Here is a 17,602-nt window from a genome sequence, read left to right as displayed (position 1 = left end):
GTATGTAGACATTTTAACAATATTTCTTCTAACTACATAGGCAGTGGAATATCTTTCTCCATATCTTGTGTGTTCTAGTCATCTTTCATCAGTGTTTTTACTTTTAAGAGCTACTACTTATCTCTTGGTTAGGTTTATTCCTAGGTATCTTTATTTTGGTGTCAAATAATAAATAGGATCGTTTTATTAATTTTCCTTCTTCTGCATCATTATTAGTGTAGGTGTTAGCAAAAACAGATTTCTGTACATCTGTATTTTTATCCTGAGACTTTATTGAATTATACAATGTTCCTAGCAAGTTTTTAGGTAGAGTCTTGGTTTCTTATATAGTACCACATGTCATCTGCAAATAGGTAAGTTTACTTCTATCTCTACCACAATTGAATGCCTTTCTTCTTTTTGTCTGATTGCTATGGCTAGGACTCCTTCCAGTACTATGTTGAATCAAGTGGTAGAGTGGACATCTTTGTTCTGGTTCCTGACTTTAGGGAAGAACTCTTCAGCTTTCTTATTGAGATGATGAGTAGCTGTCAGTTTTTCAGATAGGCCTTATGTTGAGGTTTGTTCCCCAAACCTCATTTCGCTTAGAGTTTTTATCATGAAACGCGAGTTGTACATGCTCAACTTTTCCTGTGCCAATGGTGCTTCGAGATAATCATAGTAGCTCTTCTTATCCTTTCCTCCTGGGCTATATGATAATTGATTTATTTGTGAATACTGAACTCACCTCTGTTAGGCCTTAGGAAAATCCCACTGGAACTAGAATGATTTTTTAATGCATTGTTGAATTCAGGTCTTGCTAAGTATTAGTTGGAGATTTGCAGAATCTCATGTTCAGTTAGCTACCATAGTTCTCTTATCAATGTATTACCTGGTTTACTATTAGGATATTGATTCTCATAGAATGAAACTGAAGTTTTCCTTCCTTTTCTGTTTTGAAATAAGTTTAAGAAGAAGTGGTATATAACTCTTTTTTAAATGCTTGATAGAACAACTCCGAGCTCTTTCTAGGTCCTGGACTTCTTATCTGTTGGGAGCTTTTTGATTACTGACTCAATTTCTTTTTAATGGAGTTGGTCTGTCTCAAATTTATTTTTCTTCCTGTTTCAGTTTTGTAGTGTCTATGTTTATAGGAGTTTATCCATTTCTTCAAGGTTGTCCAATTATTGGCACAGTACGTTTTTCAAATATCCCTCTTATATAACTGTATAGCTCTGTGATGTTGGTTATGTCTCCTCTCTCATTTTTCGTGACTTCGGGTCCTTTACTTTTTCTTTTGATAAGCTCCGGCTCGATGGAATTCACTTATTGATTTTTTCAAAGGACCTAGCTCCTGGTTTCCACTTATTGCTCCAATCTGTTTTTTTGTTTGTATTATTTATTTCTGCTCTAACTCATTTCCTCTCTTACTGATGGTTTTAGGTTTTGTTCGTTCTTTTTTCAGCCGTCCCTTAGGTGGTAAGTTGATTGTTTATTTGCAAATTTTTCTTGCTTCAGGTAGACCTGCATTGTTGAATTTCCTCTTGGGAAGTTTGCTTTTGGCTGAACCAAAGATTTGGAACTCATGTGTGTTTTCATTTTCATTTTTTTCTCCCATGTACTTTTTAATTTCTTCTTTTACATTTCTTGTTGACCATCATTGTTTAGCAGTATATATATTTAACTTCCATGTATTTGTAGGTCTTCCAATTTTTTTTCTTAAGTGGTTGACTTCAGTTTCTAGCAACATTATGCGAATTTGCATTGGTATGGACTTTTGATCTAATTGAATGTTGAGGTTCTTTTCTTATGGACTAAGTATTCATTTCTGGAGAATGTTCATGTGCATTGAAAGAAGTCAAGTTATTCTGTTAGGGATGGAAAAGTGTCTTGATATATATCTCTTAACCACTGTTCATATTCCGTGTGCAAAATACTCAAAGTCCATTGCTTTTCTATGATTTTCTGTTAAGATAAAGATCTGTTCATGATAAGGTGGGGTATGTCCCTATCACTTGATATTAGTTAATTCTGACTTGTTGTTAGCAATTGTTTTAAGTATTTTGTGTCTATGTTAGGGATGCGTACCCCAATTTAATCGTTATATATTTCTGTTGATTAAGTCCTTCATTTACTATAGGTCTCCTTGTTCTATTACAGTTTTGTAAGTCTTTACATCTCTATGTACTCGATTAAAGTATGTCTATCTCATCAAGCTTTTCTTTCACATCTATGTTGTAGGACAGAAGTTTTCTCCATCCACTCAGCTTTCAACCTGCAGGTGTTTAGGTCTAAAATGAAGTCTCTTTAAAGTGTATAAGGATAGTTTTATTTATCCATTCACACATGTACCTTCTTTGCAGTGTCTTAGTCCATTTTACATCAAAGTTATTAACGATAGATAATGAATTGTATTATTTATTATTGCTTTTGTAGGTTTTGAAGACGATTTTCTCTCTTGATCCTGTCTTTGTCGCTTCCTCTGCTTATGGCTGCTTATGCTGTTTTATTAATGACATATTTGATTTCTTTTCACTTTATTGTTGCTTTTGCATTATTATATAGGTTTTGATATAGTGGTATTCATATGTTGTATATAACTTCTCATGGGACAAGCAAAATCATATTAAGTTGAGGTTATTTATTTGATCCCATCTTTTTTTCTTCTCCCCTCCCATGATTTACGAGCATTTCTTTATTAGATATAGCTTTGCTATCCTTATCTTTGTAGATTCTGTTTTTATAGAGAAATTCAAATTAATTTACTTTTTGTGTTTCCTCCTTTAATCCTTCACAGTCCAGTTGTCTGCAAGGCTCTGTTGTGCCTGTTGGGGCAACTCTGTCTCTACGCCAGCGACACATGTTTTAACTAGTGTGTGCTCGGTATAATGTTTCAGAAGAGACCTGCTGCCACATACTGCAGGAACTGAGGCTCCACAAACTCCACACATTGGAGATGTGATTTGCGGTCTCTCAGGCTTGTGGTTCATGGGAAAGGGTTACACACCTATCAACGAGATCTGACAAGATCAGGTAGTTCATTCGAGCATGGTAAGTGAGGTATGTGTGCTAATTCTAGAGAAGAGGCCAGAGTTCTGCACTGAGTTCTGCTACAGGTGGCCCTGTTACGCAGGTGAGGGGGAGAAAAATGAGCCTAGCCACATCCTTTGTTCCTGGGGGAGCGTGCCTAAGAAGAGCAAAGCAACAACTTCTCCAAATCTTGGTGATGCTCCCCGAGCTTCAGTTCTTGTTCTATGCACCATGTGTGTCCACTCGTTTTTTCTGCGCCAAGAGCAAAGTTCAGTGCCTTGGGGCTACTTCCAGCTAAGCTCGATGACCTTATAACTCCAGGCTTTATGCTCCATACTGGTTGCACAGAAGACATGAAATTGGGGGCCCCTCCTCCCTTCACAAGCGACACTATGGGGTTTCACTTTCCCATTCAGTCTCCTTTGGTGCAGGTTTGTTCTCATTCTTTCAATACCACCCATCCCCTTTTCACTCAGCAGCCACAAACCTGCTCTCTCCTCTTCAACATCTCATCGTGCACCTCTTCATATCTCACAACCTCTTAGTTGGGAGTTTGCTCTGCTAGCGTTCAGCAATCTCATGGATATTTAGGATTGATTTTGACAGTTATCAGTTTGAGAATATGCAGATAAGCCTAGGGTTCCCTCCACTTGCCACCACACCTTCCTAACACGATGTGTTTTCATGATTAATATCCTTTCATTCTTAGAGATAATCTCCAGTGGATCATTAGATGTATAATTTTTGCTAAGATAGCTTATTTAACATTTTATTTAGCACTAATGTTTCTTGTAGGATCTTTGTGATCTAATGGACATGGGTATGTGGGCTACAATTTTTAGGTTTGTTTCGTGGTTTAAATCAAAACATAACACATAGTTTTTATGTTTATATATTTTTATTTTAAAACTTAAAAAAATATAAGGAACTATTCTCTAAAGTTTGGTAGAATCAGCAGAACACAATCAACATGTAAAGCTGCCAGTTTTTTCTTGGGCAAAGTGAAGATTTCATATTTATGCCTATGTCACCTTCGAGTATATCTTCTGGAATTCTATTATATTTTCTACCATTATTCTCTAATTAGTTCCAAGCTTCATTATTTTTAGAATGTTTTTAGAAATCCATTACACTCATTAGTAAAGTTTCTTAGAAGAATCACTAATCATATTTTTCAAATCTTTAGATGATTATGTATATTTGTTTTTATTTTTATTTGTATATTTATTTTAAATAATTCTATGTCTTTATTCATCATCTTTTCAAAAGAACTTTAACTTTACATGAAAAGTTTAACGATTTAAATAACTTTAATTTTGCAGAAGATATAGCAAAGATAGTATAGGAAAGTTTCCACATTATGTTAGCCAAAGTTTCAAGACAAGAATCAATATTACATTATGTAAACACACAAAACTATCAAAATCAGCAAAGAATGTTAGTACAACACTGTAATTACCCACAGAGATCTTGGGATAAACCTGGGTGGCTGAGTTGGTTAAGCTTGGCTGAGGTCATGATTCCAGAGTCCTGGGATCGAGTCGCATCTGGTTTCTTCCCTGCAGGAACCCACTCCTCTTCTTTCCTCTCTGCCACTCCCCTGCTTCAGGTACTCGCCTCTCTCTCTCTCTCATTCTGACAAATAATAAATAATAAATAAATAAATAAATAAATAAATAAAATCTTAAAAAAAAAACCTTACAGATCTGAATCAGATTTCCTTAGTTTTTCTACTAATATCCCATTTCTTTTCCAGGATCCAAAGCAGGATACCATGTGTTATGGTATCTGAATTGTGTTTCCCCAAAATTCGTATGTTGAAGTCCTAATGCCCCCAGTACCTCACAAAGTGACTGTATTTGGAGACAAGGTCTTTAAAGAGGTAATTAAGTTAAAATGAAGAGGGACCCTCATCCAAAATGACTGGTCTCCTTACAAGATTAGGGCACAGGCATGTACAAAGGGAAGACCATGTGAAGACACAGAGAAGATGACCATCGACAAGAAAAACACAGAGGCGTCAGAAGAAATCAACCCTGCTGACACCTTGATTGTGGACTTCTGGACTTCAGAAATATGGGAAAATGAATTTCTGTTGTTAAACCACCCAGTCTGTGGTACTTCGTTATGGCAACCTTAACAAAACTAACATTATCATTTAGTTGTCATGTTTCCTTAGTTTCCTCCAATCTGTGAGAGTTTCTCAGCCCTTCCTTGTCCTTTAAAGATGTTTTCTTATATTATCAACCATTAGTTGATACATTTTTTTTTAAAGATTTTATTTATTTATTCGACAGTGTTAGAGACAGCCAGTGAGAGAGGGAACACAAGCAGGGGGAATGGGAGAGGAAGAAGCAGGCTCATAGCGGAGGAGCCTGATGTGGGGCTTGATCCCATAACGCCGGGATCATGCCCTGAGCCAAAGGCAGACACTTAACCGCTGTGCCACCCAGGCGCCCCATTAGTTGATACTTTTGAATGCTAGCATGGTATTCTGTTGAATGTCCTTTAGTTTGGATTTGTCTGATGGTGTCTCACGATTGGACTGAGGTTATGGACTTTGGGGAAGAATAAAATAGAGAGGAACTACCTTTCTCATTATATCATATCACAGAGTACATAATATCAATATGTTTTACTACAGGTGGTGTTGATCATGATCACTTGGTTAATGTAGAGATCATGTGAAGACACATTGTTTGCCAGGTTTCTCTATGCTAAAGTTACTATTGCTCACTTTTTCTTAAGTGAATTATCAAATTAAGCCCACCAAGGGGAGGTGAAGTAATTTCCTCTTCATGGAGAGAGTAGTGTCAAATAATTTTGGAAATATCTTAATATCAATATAGTAATGAATAAATAAATGGTTGGGGGGAGATGCTTTGAAGTTATTCAAATATCCTGTTTCTTTTTAAAGTCTTTCACACTAATTCTAGGACTTATCAGCAGATCTTGTCTGCAACAATTATTAATGTGGTATTCCAATGATGATTTTCTATTTCCCTAATTCTTTCTAAATTTATCAGCTGGAATTCTTATGTTAATGGAGTTGTCTCTTTTTCCTCATTTATTTAGTCACTTATTTCAGTATGGACTTATAGACACTGATTTTTGGGGTCGAATCCAATATTATCATTATTTATTTTCCTGCTCAAATTGCTCCAACTTTGGCAATTGGGAAGTCTCTTAAGTTGGTTCATATGTCCATTTTGACATGCTCTTGTCCTATTTTCTGAAGATGATGCTTTGTTTTCCCTGTCCAGGCCTGTGATCACTCATGACTCTAAGGGACCCTTATTCATTACTAGAAAATGGTATTTAGAAACCAGGATATGGGTGCCAAAGAGCTAATTTGTGGTTTTGTTTTTTTCTCTCCATCACTTTGTTGTTCTTCGTTTCATTGACTTGCGTTCTCTCTTTGTTATTCATTTATTCTGAATCTTTGTATTTTCTCTGGTGCTTTCTCACTTCCACCTTCTTGAATTAAATATTTAGATTTTTAAAATATCTTGTTTCCTTACAAATGTATAGTATTTAAAGTAACAAAATTTCCTTCCAGTTTTATCTATGTTCCACAGTTTCTTTATTTGTAATATTTTCATTGCCATTCAATTCTGAGTATTCATTAATTTATTTTTCAACCTAAGCGTTATTTGGTAATTTGCTTTTATTTTCCAAACATACGAGAGGTATTTAAGGTATCCTTTTAAGAAACTTAATTTATAATTTCATGGATTATGATTAAAAGACATAGTTATATGACATTGTTCCTTTGGAGTCTGAGGTTCCCTTTGGGAGATAATCTCTGGTTTATTTTGGACAAATATTTGCAAGATTTTGATATTAAAACAAAAGTCAATTATCTGTCATGTGAAGTATTTCTGTATATGCCAAACAGCCTTAAGTCACTTAATATAATGCTGTAGATACTTGCTAAAAACGCTCTTTTATTTGATTCATTAGTTTTCACAGAGGTACGTCAGAATTTCCAACTTCAACTGTGAGCAATTTATTTCTCTCTTAAGTTATACAAATTATTATAAACATACACGTATGTGTGCACACACTTAGGTGCATATATGTTCTTGCTGACTATATCTTCTAAATCTACTGTTCCTTTATAACATAATATAGGACATCTTTATGTTGGTTAGGATGTCCCAGTTACAACTTTTGCATAAAGAAATTTATCTGTACTCAACTAGGGGCAAAACAAACATTTTATTTATTTTTTACAATTCTGTGGGTCACAAATTTGGGGGAGTACTTGGCTGGGTGGTTTGTTTCTGATGTATATGATTTCAAGTGTGTAGGCTGGCATAAGATCCACTTCTAAGATGGCTTCTCACTCATTTTTCTGGCAGGGGCTGGGATGTTTCAGTGCTTTGGGAACTCTTGGTAAACTCTCTTTCCACATTCACTCTTCCGGTATCTTGCATTTCCTCATAGCAGGATAATCTCAGGGTAGTTGGAATTCTTTTACACAGAATACATTTACCCCCCTCACACTCCTCACCCCCAAAGTCTCCTCATTGTGGTATTGTCTTAAAGTCAGGGTTTAGCCATTTGAATGAAGTCTAGATGAGCGTGAGTATTATGTACATGGCTCCTCTAGTATAAACCTCTCTATCTGAAGACCTGTCAAGAAATATTATCTGTCCCCTTCCTCTGTTATCCCCCCCCCCATATATGATTGTGGTAAAGGGATAGCACAACTACGGTAACACTGCAGTTAAAAAAGCAGGGGAACGAGATACACATAGCAGCTACTAGATCATGGCAATTTTGAAATCCACTTCAATGTATATCACCAATTCCTTGATAATGATCTAATCCTGCTCCCTGGGAATAATTCTCTGAAGGTCCTGGCTTTATCCTCTCAGCTCTTGATTCTGTCCTCTGAACCATCTTTCCTTTTCCCTAAGAAACTGATTTATGTCTGCAGCTGAGTGGACTTCTTAGCTTGCTTTTTGCTGACAGAAGCGTGGGGAGGAGGAAGTATCTTTTTTCTTTTGTGCTGTTTCTTTTCTTTTAATTTAAGATGACAGTGCTCCCACTTCGTTATTCATTGAAAAATGTTCTGGGTTTTCTATGAATCTTACTGGGTTTCATTCTATTAGACAGAAGTCTGATTTTTAAATCTCTTTAAGATAGGTAATTTTCTAAATCGGGCCCTGTGGCTACTGTGCAATAAAGTCTTAAGAATCTTAGAATCCCTATTGTTTAACACAGAGGGTCTATGAGGCATACCCATAAGATCACTGGGGCGCCTGGGTGGCACAGCGGTTAAGCGTCTGCCTTCGGCTCAGGGCGTGATCCCGGCGTTATGGGATCGAGCCCCACATCAGGCTCCTCCACTATGAGCCTGCTTCTTCCTCTCCCACTCCCCCTGCTTGTGTTTCCTCTCTCGCTAGCTGTCCCTATCTCTGTCAAATAAATAAATAAAATCTTTAAAAAAAAAAAAAGACACACACTAAATTAAATGGAAATTTATCTATAAAATCTCATGGTGAGTTTATGTAACTTAATTATTGTGGGTTCACTAATCAGGCTAAAAGAAAAATGTATAAATTATACATGTCAGGAATTTCCACCAGTGTTTTCCTAACATAGACCAAATGAGTGATAAAACATTCCAACCATAAGAAGTAGAGGATCGAATATACTTTTATTTAGTAAAAATCTCTCTTCAAATTATAGTAAATCTTGAACTCAAATGGCATAATTTTTAAAGAACTAAATGATTTACCAACATTCACTTTCTTGAAGCTAAATTTTCAAAAGAAAATGCTCCAGCAGTTCCTCTGACAAGGAATCAACTATAGAGAATGAGGAGTTGAAGACTGTATATTAAAGAAAGACTGATGACTAAATTTTGATAAATATACTTTAAAGACTTCATTTTTAACCATAAAAATAATTTAACCAAAAAGCGATCAAGCACTGGGGCCCCTGGGTGGTTCAGTGGGCTGAGCGTTAGACTCTTGGTTTTGGCTCAGGTCTTAATCTCAGGGTTCCGAGATCGAGCCCCATGTGAGGCCCAGTACTCAGGAGGGAGTCCGCTTGAGAGTCTCTCTCTGCCCTTCCCCCACGCCCCTGCTCACTCTTTCTAACAGAAAATCAAGTTTTGAATCAACCAAATTCAACTTAACTTGTTTTAAGTAACTAATTTTCTAAAAACAGACCACATATCACCCTATAAACCTGATAAATAGGACAAACCATAGCCTAAGTTTCAAACGCTCCTTTTCTTAGGTTTTTTCATGTATAAGCAATATATTTATACAAATTCTGTCTCCTGTTTATGCTAAATAGAGCCTTACTATGTAATACTTTACTCAAGAGTTTATGCTCATTACACAGACATCACTGCCTGACGGATTAATACCTAAACCCACTTTGATGCAATCTGAAATGGGCTCGATTCCACTCCACAGTGGAACATCATTAACTAAGGAATGGTTAATTGTCCTCAATAGATACAGGACACTGTACCAAACAATAAAGAAAGACTTGAAGAAATCACTACAACAGAATAGAAATGGTTAGTGAATGTGTTAAAAGACATCTACCTTGTTAATGGGAAGATAAATTCGAGTTATTGGAGGTATTACACACTGTGGAGGAGAGAGTGTATGACAGTTCTCAGAGTAGGAGGAAGTGAGAAGGTTTGTGGGCTCCAGAAGACATATCCAGGGGCAGTCTGGCAATGTACGTGTCCTGGGGCTGCCCCTGAGCTGTCCTTCCACAGTGCTCCCAGAGTTGGAGAGCAAGGATTGTCACAGAAGTATTACTTGTAGGACCAAAAAACCTGTGAACTACCTACAGGCACACAAAAAGGGGCCAGTGAAATAAAATCTGAAAAAACTATATGATGGGGCGCCTGGGTGGCACAGCAGTTAAGCGTCTGCCTTCGGCTCAGGGCGTGATCCCGGCGTTATGGGATCGAGCCCCACATCAGGCTCCTCCACTATGAGCCTGCTTCTTCCTCTCCCACTCCACCTGCTTGTGTTCCCTCTCTTGCTGGCTGTCTCTATCTCTGTCAAATAAATAAATAAAATCTTTAAAAATAAAATAAAATTTACACTTTTAAAATCTGAAAAAACTATATGAGAGACTCCTACATAATCATTTAAATGATTTCAAACTTTTGTGAAAATATATACTTGTGAATATGTGTATGTGTGTATGTGTATATGTACATATATATATATATATGCATTTATATGATACATTCTAATGGGAAAAGGTCATGTGGAAAGCTCTAGTTTTAAAAGCTTATGATTGTATTTGTTTAAAAACTCTACATAAACATATGAAGTATATATTTTTGTATCAAAAACAAACTATAGTGATGCCTGGGTGGCTCAATCAGTTAAGCGTCTGCCTTCGGCACAGGTCATGATCCCAGGGTCCTGGGATTGAGTCCCGCATCGGGCTCCCTGCTCAGTGGGGAGTCTGATTCTCCCTCTGCCTCTGCCTGGGGCTCCCCCTGCTTGGGAGCTTGCTCGCTCTCTCTGCCAAATAAGTAAGTAAAATCTTAAAAAAAAAAAAAAAAAAAAAACCAACCTACGGCTCTCTTTGGGCTCCTGTGATGACAGCTGACTCCTCCTCTCTTTCTGATAAATCTGTATGCTCTGATTTCCTAACACGAATGCCTGCTACTTCAGCAACAGAAGAACAGTGCGGACACCATGCTGCGGTCACCAGCAAGGCGAGGAGGGGCCTAGGAGGGAGTGCACAACATGCTGCTGGCCTGATGAATGGAATGACTCATGGGAAAACAGGCGGGACTACACCAAGATCTCCCACCTAAGGGGAAAGGTCAGTTTCTTCTGATGTCTTTTCTGTTACAATCGAAATGCACTGATTTCCCTTATTCCATCAGCTCTGAGGTCAGAAGTCAAAAGCCTTTCGAGAGCTAAGTACAACTATCATGGGGCTGGGATGATGCAATAAGGAATGGGAGCAGGCGGGCTGGAGTCAACGAGATGGTGCATCTGAACCTTAGAGGCTCTTCTCACTGTTCCTGCCAACCTCTGATGAGCATTCAGTGTAGTTAAGGTCTGTAAGAAAGCACTACTGCCTTAAGGACCAAAAACACCAGAAACGAAAGGCCAGACAAAGGTGAAGAAACCACTGACATTAATGGTCTACTCAGATAAAACAACCTTGTTCACCAGCCTGCTTCTTTGGGATTAGCAAACCCATGAGACCGGTGTGGTCGGCCATAAACCTTGCTTAGCTGAGACCCTCCACCTTCCCCACACACAAGAGCCAGAGGGTACCGAAATTCACTTCCTAACGGATGTTCATCCTCTTCACAGTTAACCTGGCAAGGTAACGACATCCACTACATTAAAAACATTCAGCTTATCAGAGCAAAAGGAAATAGAGATACGTCCAGAATTACTTACATGTCATCCCCTTGGAAAGGCCTATCATCCTTATCAGACGCCTGCCTTACTGCCTCTTTTTCTCTCTTCTTTTTCTCCTTCTTTTCTTTCTTTGAGAGGGTTCTCTTGAAGTTCTGGATAACACCTTCTTTCTCCTGCTTCTCAGGTCCATTGCTTTGAGCCTTCTGATAAAAGTAGCATCGTCACTATGGTGGCTGTTACACAGAATCACAGCAAGCTCTCTACGGCTGAGCTAACTTCATCTCACGTTACAGCCAACACCCAGCTACTGCAACAGGGGAAGGTCCGGGGGATGGAAATGTTCTTTGCCCTGACCGGCTAATGGTTACCGATGTGTATTTAGAAAAACTTAATGAATTATACATCCAAGATCTGGGCATTTCATCGTGTGTGTATTTTACCTTGATTCAAAATTCATACGCAAGCAAGCAAGCAAACAGAAAACCAAACCCAGCAAGAAAACTATGAAATCTGATTTTCCATAAATAAAAATCCAAATAATTTACATAAAGTTACTTTTAAAAAAAGAAGGCTAATCAAAATATGGAAATAACTGGGGCGCCTGGGTGCCTTGGTTGGTTGAGCATGGAACTCGTGATTTCAGCTCGCGTCACGGTCTTGGGCCATCAGGCTCCATGCTTAGTACAGAGTCTGTTTGTCCTTCTCCCTCCCCCTGCTCTCTCTCTCTTTAATAAATAAAATCTAAAAAGAAAAAAAAGGAAATAACTGTTTAAATCATTTATCTACTTTATAGATGTTTTCTCTAACATCAAAGAAATGTTAAGCATACTGTAAGAAATGGTTTTTTGGAAGCAAAATTATAAGTCCTGTTTCTGCAAAAACTCCTATTTCTTTTCCAGACCTTGTTTATCTGCTTATTTATTCTTAATTTACAACATGGCCTGCTAGCAGATGACAGACTTTTTGGGGTGGGGGTATAATTAATAGGTTGACTGGTAAAGAATCAAGAAAAACACGAAAGAATGGTTACTGTATTGGGAAATAAACTACCTTCTGTTTTATCTAAGTTAGTATTTCTATTTTCATTGCTAGCCATGTCAGCACTGTCCTGACCCTAGTAAGAGGTCTAATCCACACGAACGAGGATCTCTAGCCCACAGCTAGGCACATCAGCTGAAATCACGATGCAGAAATGAAATAAAATATGGGCCAAAAAAAAAAGAGACAGAGAGAGAGAGAGAGAGAGCTGTCCCTTCTTACTTTATATGGATTTGCTACAATGTCAAGCCACTAGAAGCACAAGTAACGAGTAAGGCCAAGAACACATTCTGTGTATCTAAAACTCTTCAACACGGAACACTAACATCACACAAATTAAGTGAAAATTTTCTGTTTCCAGAAGTGAACAATGACGCTCTTTTCCCAAAATAATTAAATAGAAGACTTTTCTCAAAATATTCTTGACCTCTGCATTTGCTATCACCTGTCAGTACTGAATTCTAGTGTAAGGTGCCATTTGATTTAACACAGAAATTACAGTTAGTTTCAAATCTTATCTGTATTTCATAGTGGTCCACATAAGAAGAATAGCAGCACAGGAATTCCAGACACCCTACCACCTGAGAAAGTTTTAGTATCACTGCACTGCATTACATCAGCCCAGAAAGTTTGCTTCTTTCTAATCTTACACACAGAGTATGGAAAAGGTTTTAAATGTGCCTTATTAGGTTGTATCTGAAAATACACACAAAATAGGTTATTAAAGTTCTATTTTCCCTTGTGATTCTTATTAAAATATATTTTGACTTTCTAATTTGGTAAAAAACCTGGAGCTGATTACTTGAACATTAAATCTCTTAATAACAAAAGCTTCCATAATACTTCTTTGCAAAAGTAAAGAGCAATATTAGGGATTATTTAGTGAAACAGAGGATGAAACAGAGAGAAGTAGGACTCCTTTTAATTTTTTTTCAGGGAGGAGGGTAAAAAAGTCATTTAGGAAATGCAGCAAACAGGAAAGTTCGGTGGAGGCCCATCGCACTAACACCAGTCTCATGTCCGTTTCGGGCCGACCCGGGCCCGGGACAACGTCAGCGTGAGATGTGGAGGGGTCCTACCTTAGGAAGGAGGGCATCGTTCTCATTCTTAAGAACAAATCTGCCCTCTCGATCGTCTTTATTCCAATTCAACTGAACAACTAGGGCCTTCTCATCATTATCCAATCTTCTTTCTTCTTCAAATCATGAAACGAAAAAAGTTAAGTCATGGTTATTTAATGGCACTAGCTAATACAACATTCTCATATAAGTTTAATTTTATAGACACAAAATACCTTATTACCACAAGTACTTACTAACAGGCTGAAATGTAATTCAAAATGTTATGTGAGAGTTTTAATTATTTACTATTTTGTTGCCACTATAATTTTTACTACCATGTAGCCAGTGCCAAACACTGACCAGGATGACGTCCTTACCACATTTAGAATCCAATTGGGAAAATAAGAGAAATACAAACTAGAAAAAAAAATATATAGGGCTTTGCTATCAGCCTAGTTCTGTAAATCAGATTATCTCATATATGCAACTGGAAAAGAAGGAAACAACGTTAACGTAACACAGGAGTTCGGCTGACCTATGAGATTTCCTTCTCACACAAGTGTTAGTGACAGCTGTACCCTGCTTTCTATCTCTCGACTCCCAAACTCACTAGGTCCAGCCCTCACAGCACCTCCCACCATGGAACCACCATCCTGTCTCTTCGTTAGGATAAAGTGCTAGGTTTAGAGTATTCCTTCCTTGCTTGCTGGACATCTAACATGCCTCAGGAACGTGGCAGCCCACAGAGCAGGCTCCCCTGAGGGCCCGGCACACCTCAGCCACTTATTAGAAGCCTACAGTCAGCAAAAATAATTCACATAACTGTCTATAGGATGTCTACAATGAGGGCAGCAAACACAGGACACAGAGCCCAGCTGGAGAACTACTGGGATAAAGGAAGTAGGGATCAACGGGACAAATTTACAGGGTAAAAAAGTCTTACACAGGCTTTTAGTAAATACTGTATGTAAACAGCAATGTTAATTATAAGAATACAGGAGTAACAAACTCTAATTTATTATTTTATGAACTGAAAATATGAGAAATGAAAATTAGAGCAACAAATTAGGGACTGGGTGAAGTTTGAAATTCCTGCTACAAACCAAAATTACCAAATTCTTCTTGTTGCAAAATCTGTACTAGATCAAAATCCTTCATTGTATATTTCTAGAGAACTAATTTTAAGAACTAAGTCAAAACTGTAAAAGTAAAATAAAAACAAGGGTGAGGTATTCTAAAGCATGTGAGCCTATTAAATATAAATACGGTCAGGGTCCTACCACAACGTTATAACTTTAAGGTCTAGTTCTGCCTTAGTGGTTCTCATACTGCTGCTGCTGTTGAACAGCAGAATCCTTTTTATTTTCCCAGCTGATTTCACATAAGGAATCCTAATACGTGGAGAGGCTAAGATGGAGTCTCCATGGGGCTGAAGGGCGGGTTGGGGCCTAGGATTCAGTGCCCTGCACCTACGGTGCACAAGAATGAGGTGAGGTGCCCTGAGCACTCGCTGTGGGCCATGCTCAATCCCCAGGGAAACAAGGTGCATCCCGCAGACACTGCACGAACTGCTGGCTGCAGGCAGCCCCCAGTCCACACCGGCCCGCGGCGTCCCTTCTGCTCGAGGCACATCGGTGTCAAGCTGGGATTTCCAGGGTGCTGTACAGAACCACCAGCACTGCCCCAAACCAACACGGCTAAGAAATGAGGGCTCCCCCTCTAATCGACGAGCTGGGCAGGGCCCAAGAGGCACACAACCTATCAGGGTGAAAATTTTAGTTTTCCTTTCATTTTATGTGCACTCTTTTTTCAAACATCTATCCGGTTGTTGGAGCATAAATGCTTATTAACTTGTCTGAATCAAACTACTCAATAAAACGAAATGTTAGGTATTTCCCTTGGCCCAGGGGTGCCACTGAAAAATCACTGACATGCTCGGGGCTCCGTGACCCGAAAATCAAGCACACGCACGCGAGGGCTCTCCCCGCATCTGAGGCACAGGCAGCCCACTGCGATGAGCGCGGACACGAGCACGGACAGAGCCGGACTGTCCTAGCCGCTCAGCTCAGGGTGTGGGCAAGACTCTCCCCTTCTTCTCCAGACACCGTTATTGTGTTTTCAGCCCCTACAGCTAAGATAGTTTACTTTTTAATTGAAGGACATGTAAAAGAAAAGGTTTCTTTTAAAACAATCAAAATCACTCCATTTTTAGATCTCAAATTCCAATCTTACATATTATCCTAAAGACTTCACTTGGTGGTTTTCAAATAACCAAAAAGTGAAAACACAAAAAGGTCTGGAGGTGAGAGGTATCTTCTTCTCGATAACTTGGTTATAATGATTCCGAGGTAAAGGAAAAACTCAACCTCAGAAAAACCATCCATCCAAAGTGAAGTATCTTCTGTTGTCAAATCTAGCTTTGGTATTATCTGTGTAATGAGACACCCTCATAATGGTGACAGAGTAATGAACGAATACGGCCTATCTGATAATCCTACTGGGGGAAAAAAGGGTGTGGTCATACCCAAATTCCAAACAGTACAAAACTGTTCACCCAATTTCAAATGTACACAGAGAGCCGTAATTTTGAAGTTAAAACAAATAACTTATGTTCAAAAAGGACTTCAGGGTGGAATTTAACAGGTATTAAGTTTTGGTTTGGGCCGTATGTAATCTTTTACTTGCTGCATTAAGATTTGTATTTTTTATAGGTGACTCAGTATTTCCAAAGCACTCATAAAAAACTTCAGAAATTTCTACATTTCTAATCAAACCTAAAATTGTTATTTGATATAGGTACATAGGATATTTTCAGAAATTTTAAACATTAAAAACAAGGAGAAATTACTAATTACATAAGACAATTTCCTCAAGATGCCCTAATTACTCCCAAAGAATAATGAAAATATACTGTCTCACATTACAAAACACTCATTTTTGTAAGACTGATGGCTCAGACTCACAAAGTGTTTAACTGGGTTAAACTTAATGGTCATATTAGAATGTACACAAAAGAGCTCCATGAACTACTGCTCCAAAAGCAAGCACCACACCGCGTCATCAATGTGTGCGACACCGAGGTCTGCTGGCTAATTTTAACGAAGAAATGTCATGCTACTTATCTCTGAAGAAATAAGCATGTATTAAATTAACACATTCATTCTAACTTCCCACAGATGTGTGTACCAGGATCTTGTAAGAACATTTCACAGACATGAGAACATTCTGCCCGCTTGTCAGATGTTCCCCAACCCCTCCGGAAAGAGAAGGACCCTAGGGAAAGCAGGGCTGGACTGACTGAACGGCCCTCTGGACAAAAGAGTGTTTCAGGAACTCTCTATCCAAGATGGGGTTACCCCGCCAGCACCCTGTGTGTGAGCACAGACCTCCGCTGACATGCACTTCATAGAGGGCGTACTTGGGGGATGACAGCATCCGCATGTCAGGCCGGGATTTCTCCGCCAGTGTCTCGATCACATCTTAAGTGGTGGCAGTACTAGATACCCGAATACATTTTGTTGCAAAATTTCCAGCAGCTTTATCTTGAAAATAAAATCTCATCACTCCATGGAACTCCAAATCCTAAAACAAAAAGATACATTTTTGGAAAAATAACATTCTATAATAAAGATTCACTTTTCATAACAATAATAAACAAAAAAAGGCTATTTGCCACTTTTAAAAGATGTTTCAGAAACTGAGAGACATGGCATTTTAGTCCTCAAATTTAATTATGTGACTTGGGACAAGTTATTTACAACTTCTGCCTTACTCGTGTCACAGCTAAGACAATGGCTGTAGCGTAGGTCATGTTAGTAACAGCTAATATTATGGGTCTTCAGCAAGAACCAGGCTCACCTTGACATGCATTATTTTACTATGGTTTTATAACGGCCCCGTTAAGTAGATTTATTACTAAACTCTATTTTCAAGGTTTCGCCATTAAAACACAAAGTTTAAACAGCTTACTCAAGTAGGTATATAGCAAATCCAGAGTTAAAACCCAGATCCCCTGGTCCCCAAAGTACATGCCTATCGGTCCCTGAGGTCCTGCCCAACCTTGAGATTATGAAGCCTCAATGAAGAGACCACTCTCAAACCACAGGGAGACGTTAG

General features: G+C 38.4%; 1 protein-coding gene across 2 annotated transcripts in view; it reads right to left on the bottom strand.

Annotated features, from left to right (window-relative positions):
• The window catches only part of LOC103656605 (afadin-like), a 28,144-nt gene extending 10,957 nt beyond the window's left edge, over positions 1-17,187 (bottom strand). Inside the window, exons 1-3 of one of the 2 annotated variants that reach the window (XM_008684016.2) lie at positions 16,873-17,187; positions 13,505-13,620; positions 11,427-11,590 (exon numbers count right to left, since the gene is read on the bottom strand). In XM_008684016.2, the coding sequence (XP_008682238.2) occupies positions 11,427-11,590; positions 13,505-13,620; positions 16,873-16,927 (335 nt within the window). In that variant the 5' untranslated portion in view covers positions 16,928-17,187. The remainder of the gene's footprint in view (positions 1-11,426; positions 11,591-13,504; positions 13,621-16,872) is intronic. The other variant, XM_040628115.1, reaches the window with a different exon arrangement.
• Between the last annotated feature and the right edge of the window lie 415 nt (positions 17,188-17,602).

The sequence above is a fragment of the Ursus maritimus genome, unplaced genomic scaffold, assembly GCF_017311325.1.
Source record: "Ursus maritimus isolate PB19 unplaced genomic scaffold, ASM1731132v1 scaffold_137, whole genome shotgun sequence".
Lineage (NCBI taxonomy): Eukaryota > Metazoa > Chordata > Mammalia > Carnivora > Ursidae > Ursus > Ursus maritimus.
This window is presented reverse-complemented; position numbering and strand designations above follow the sequence as displayed.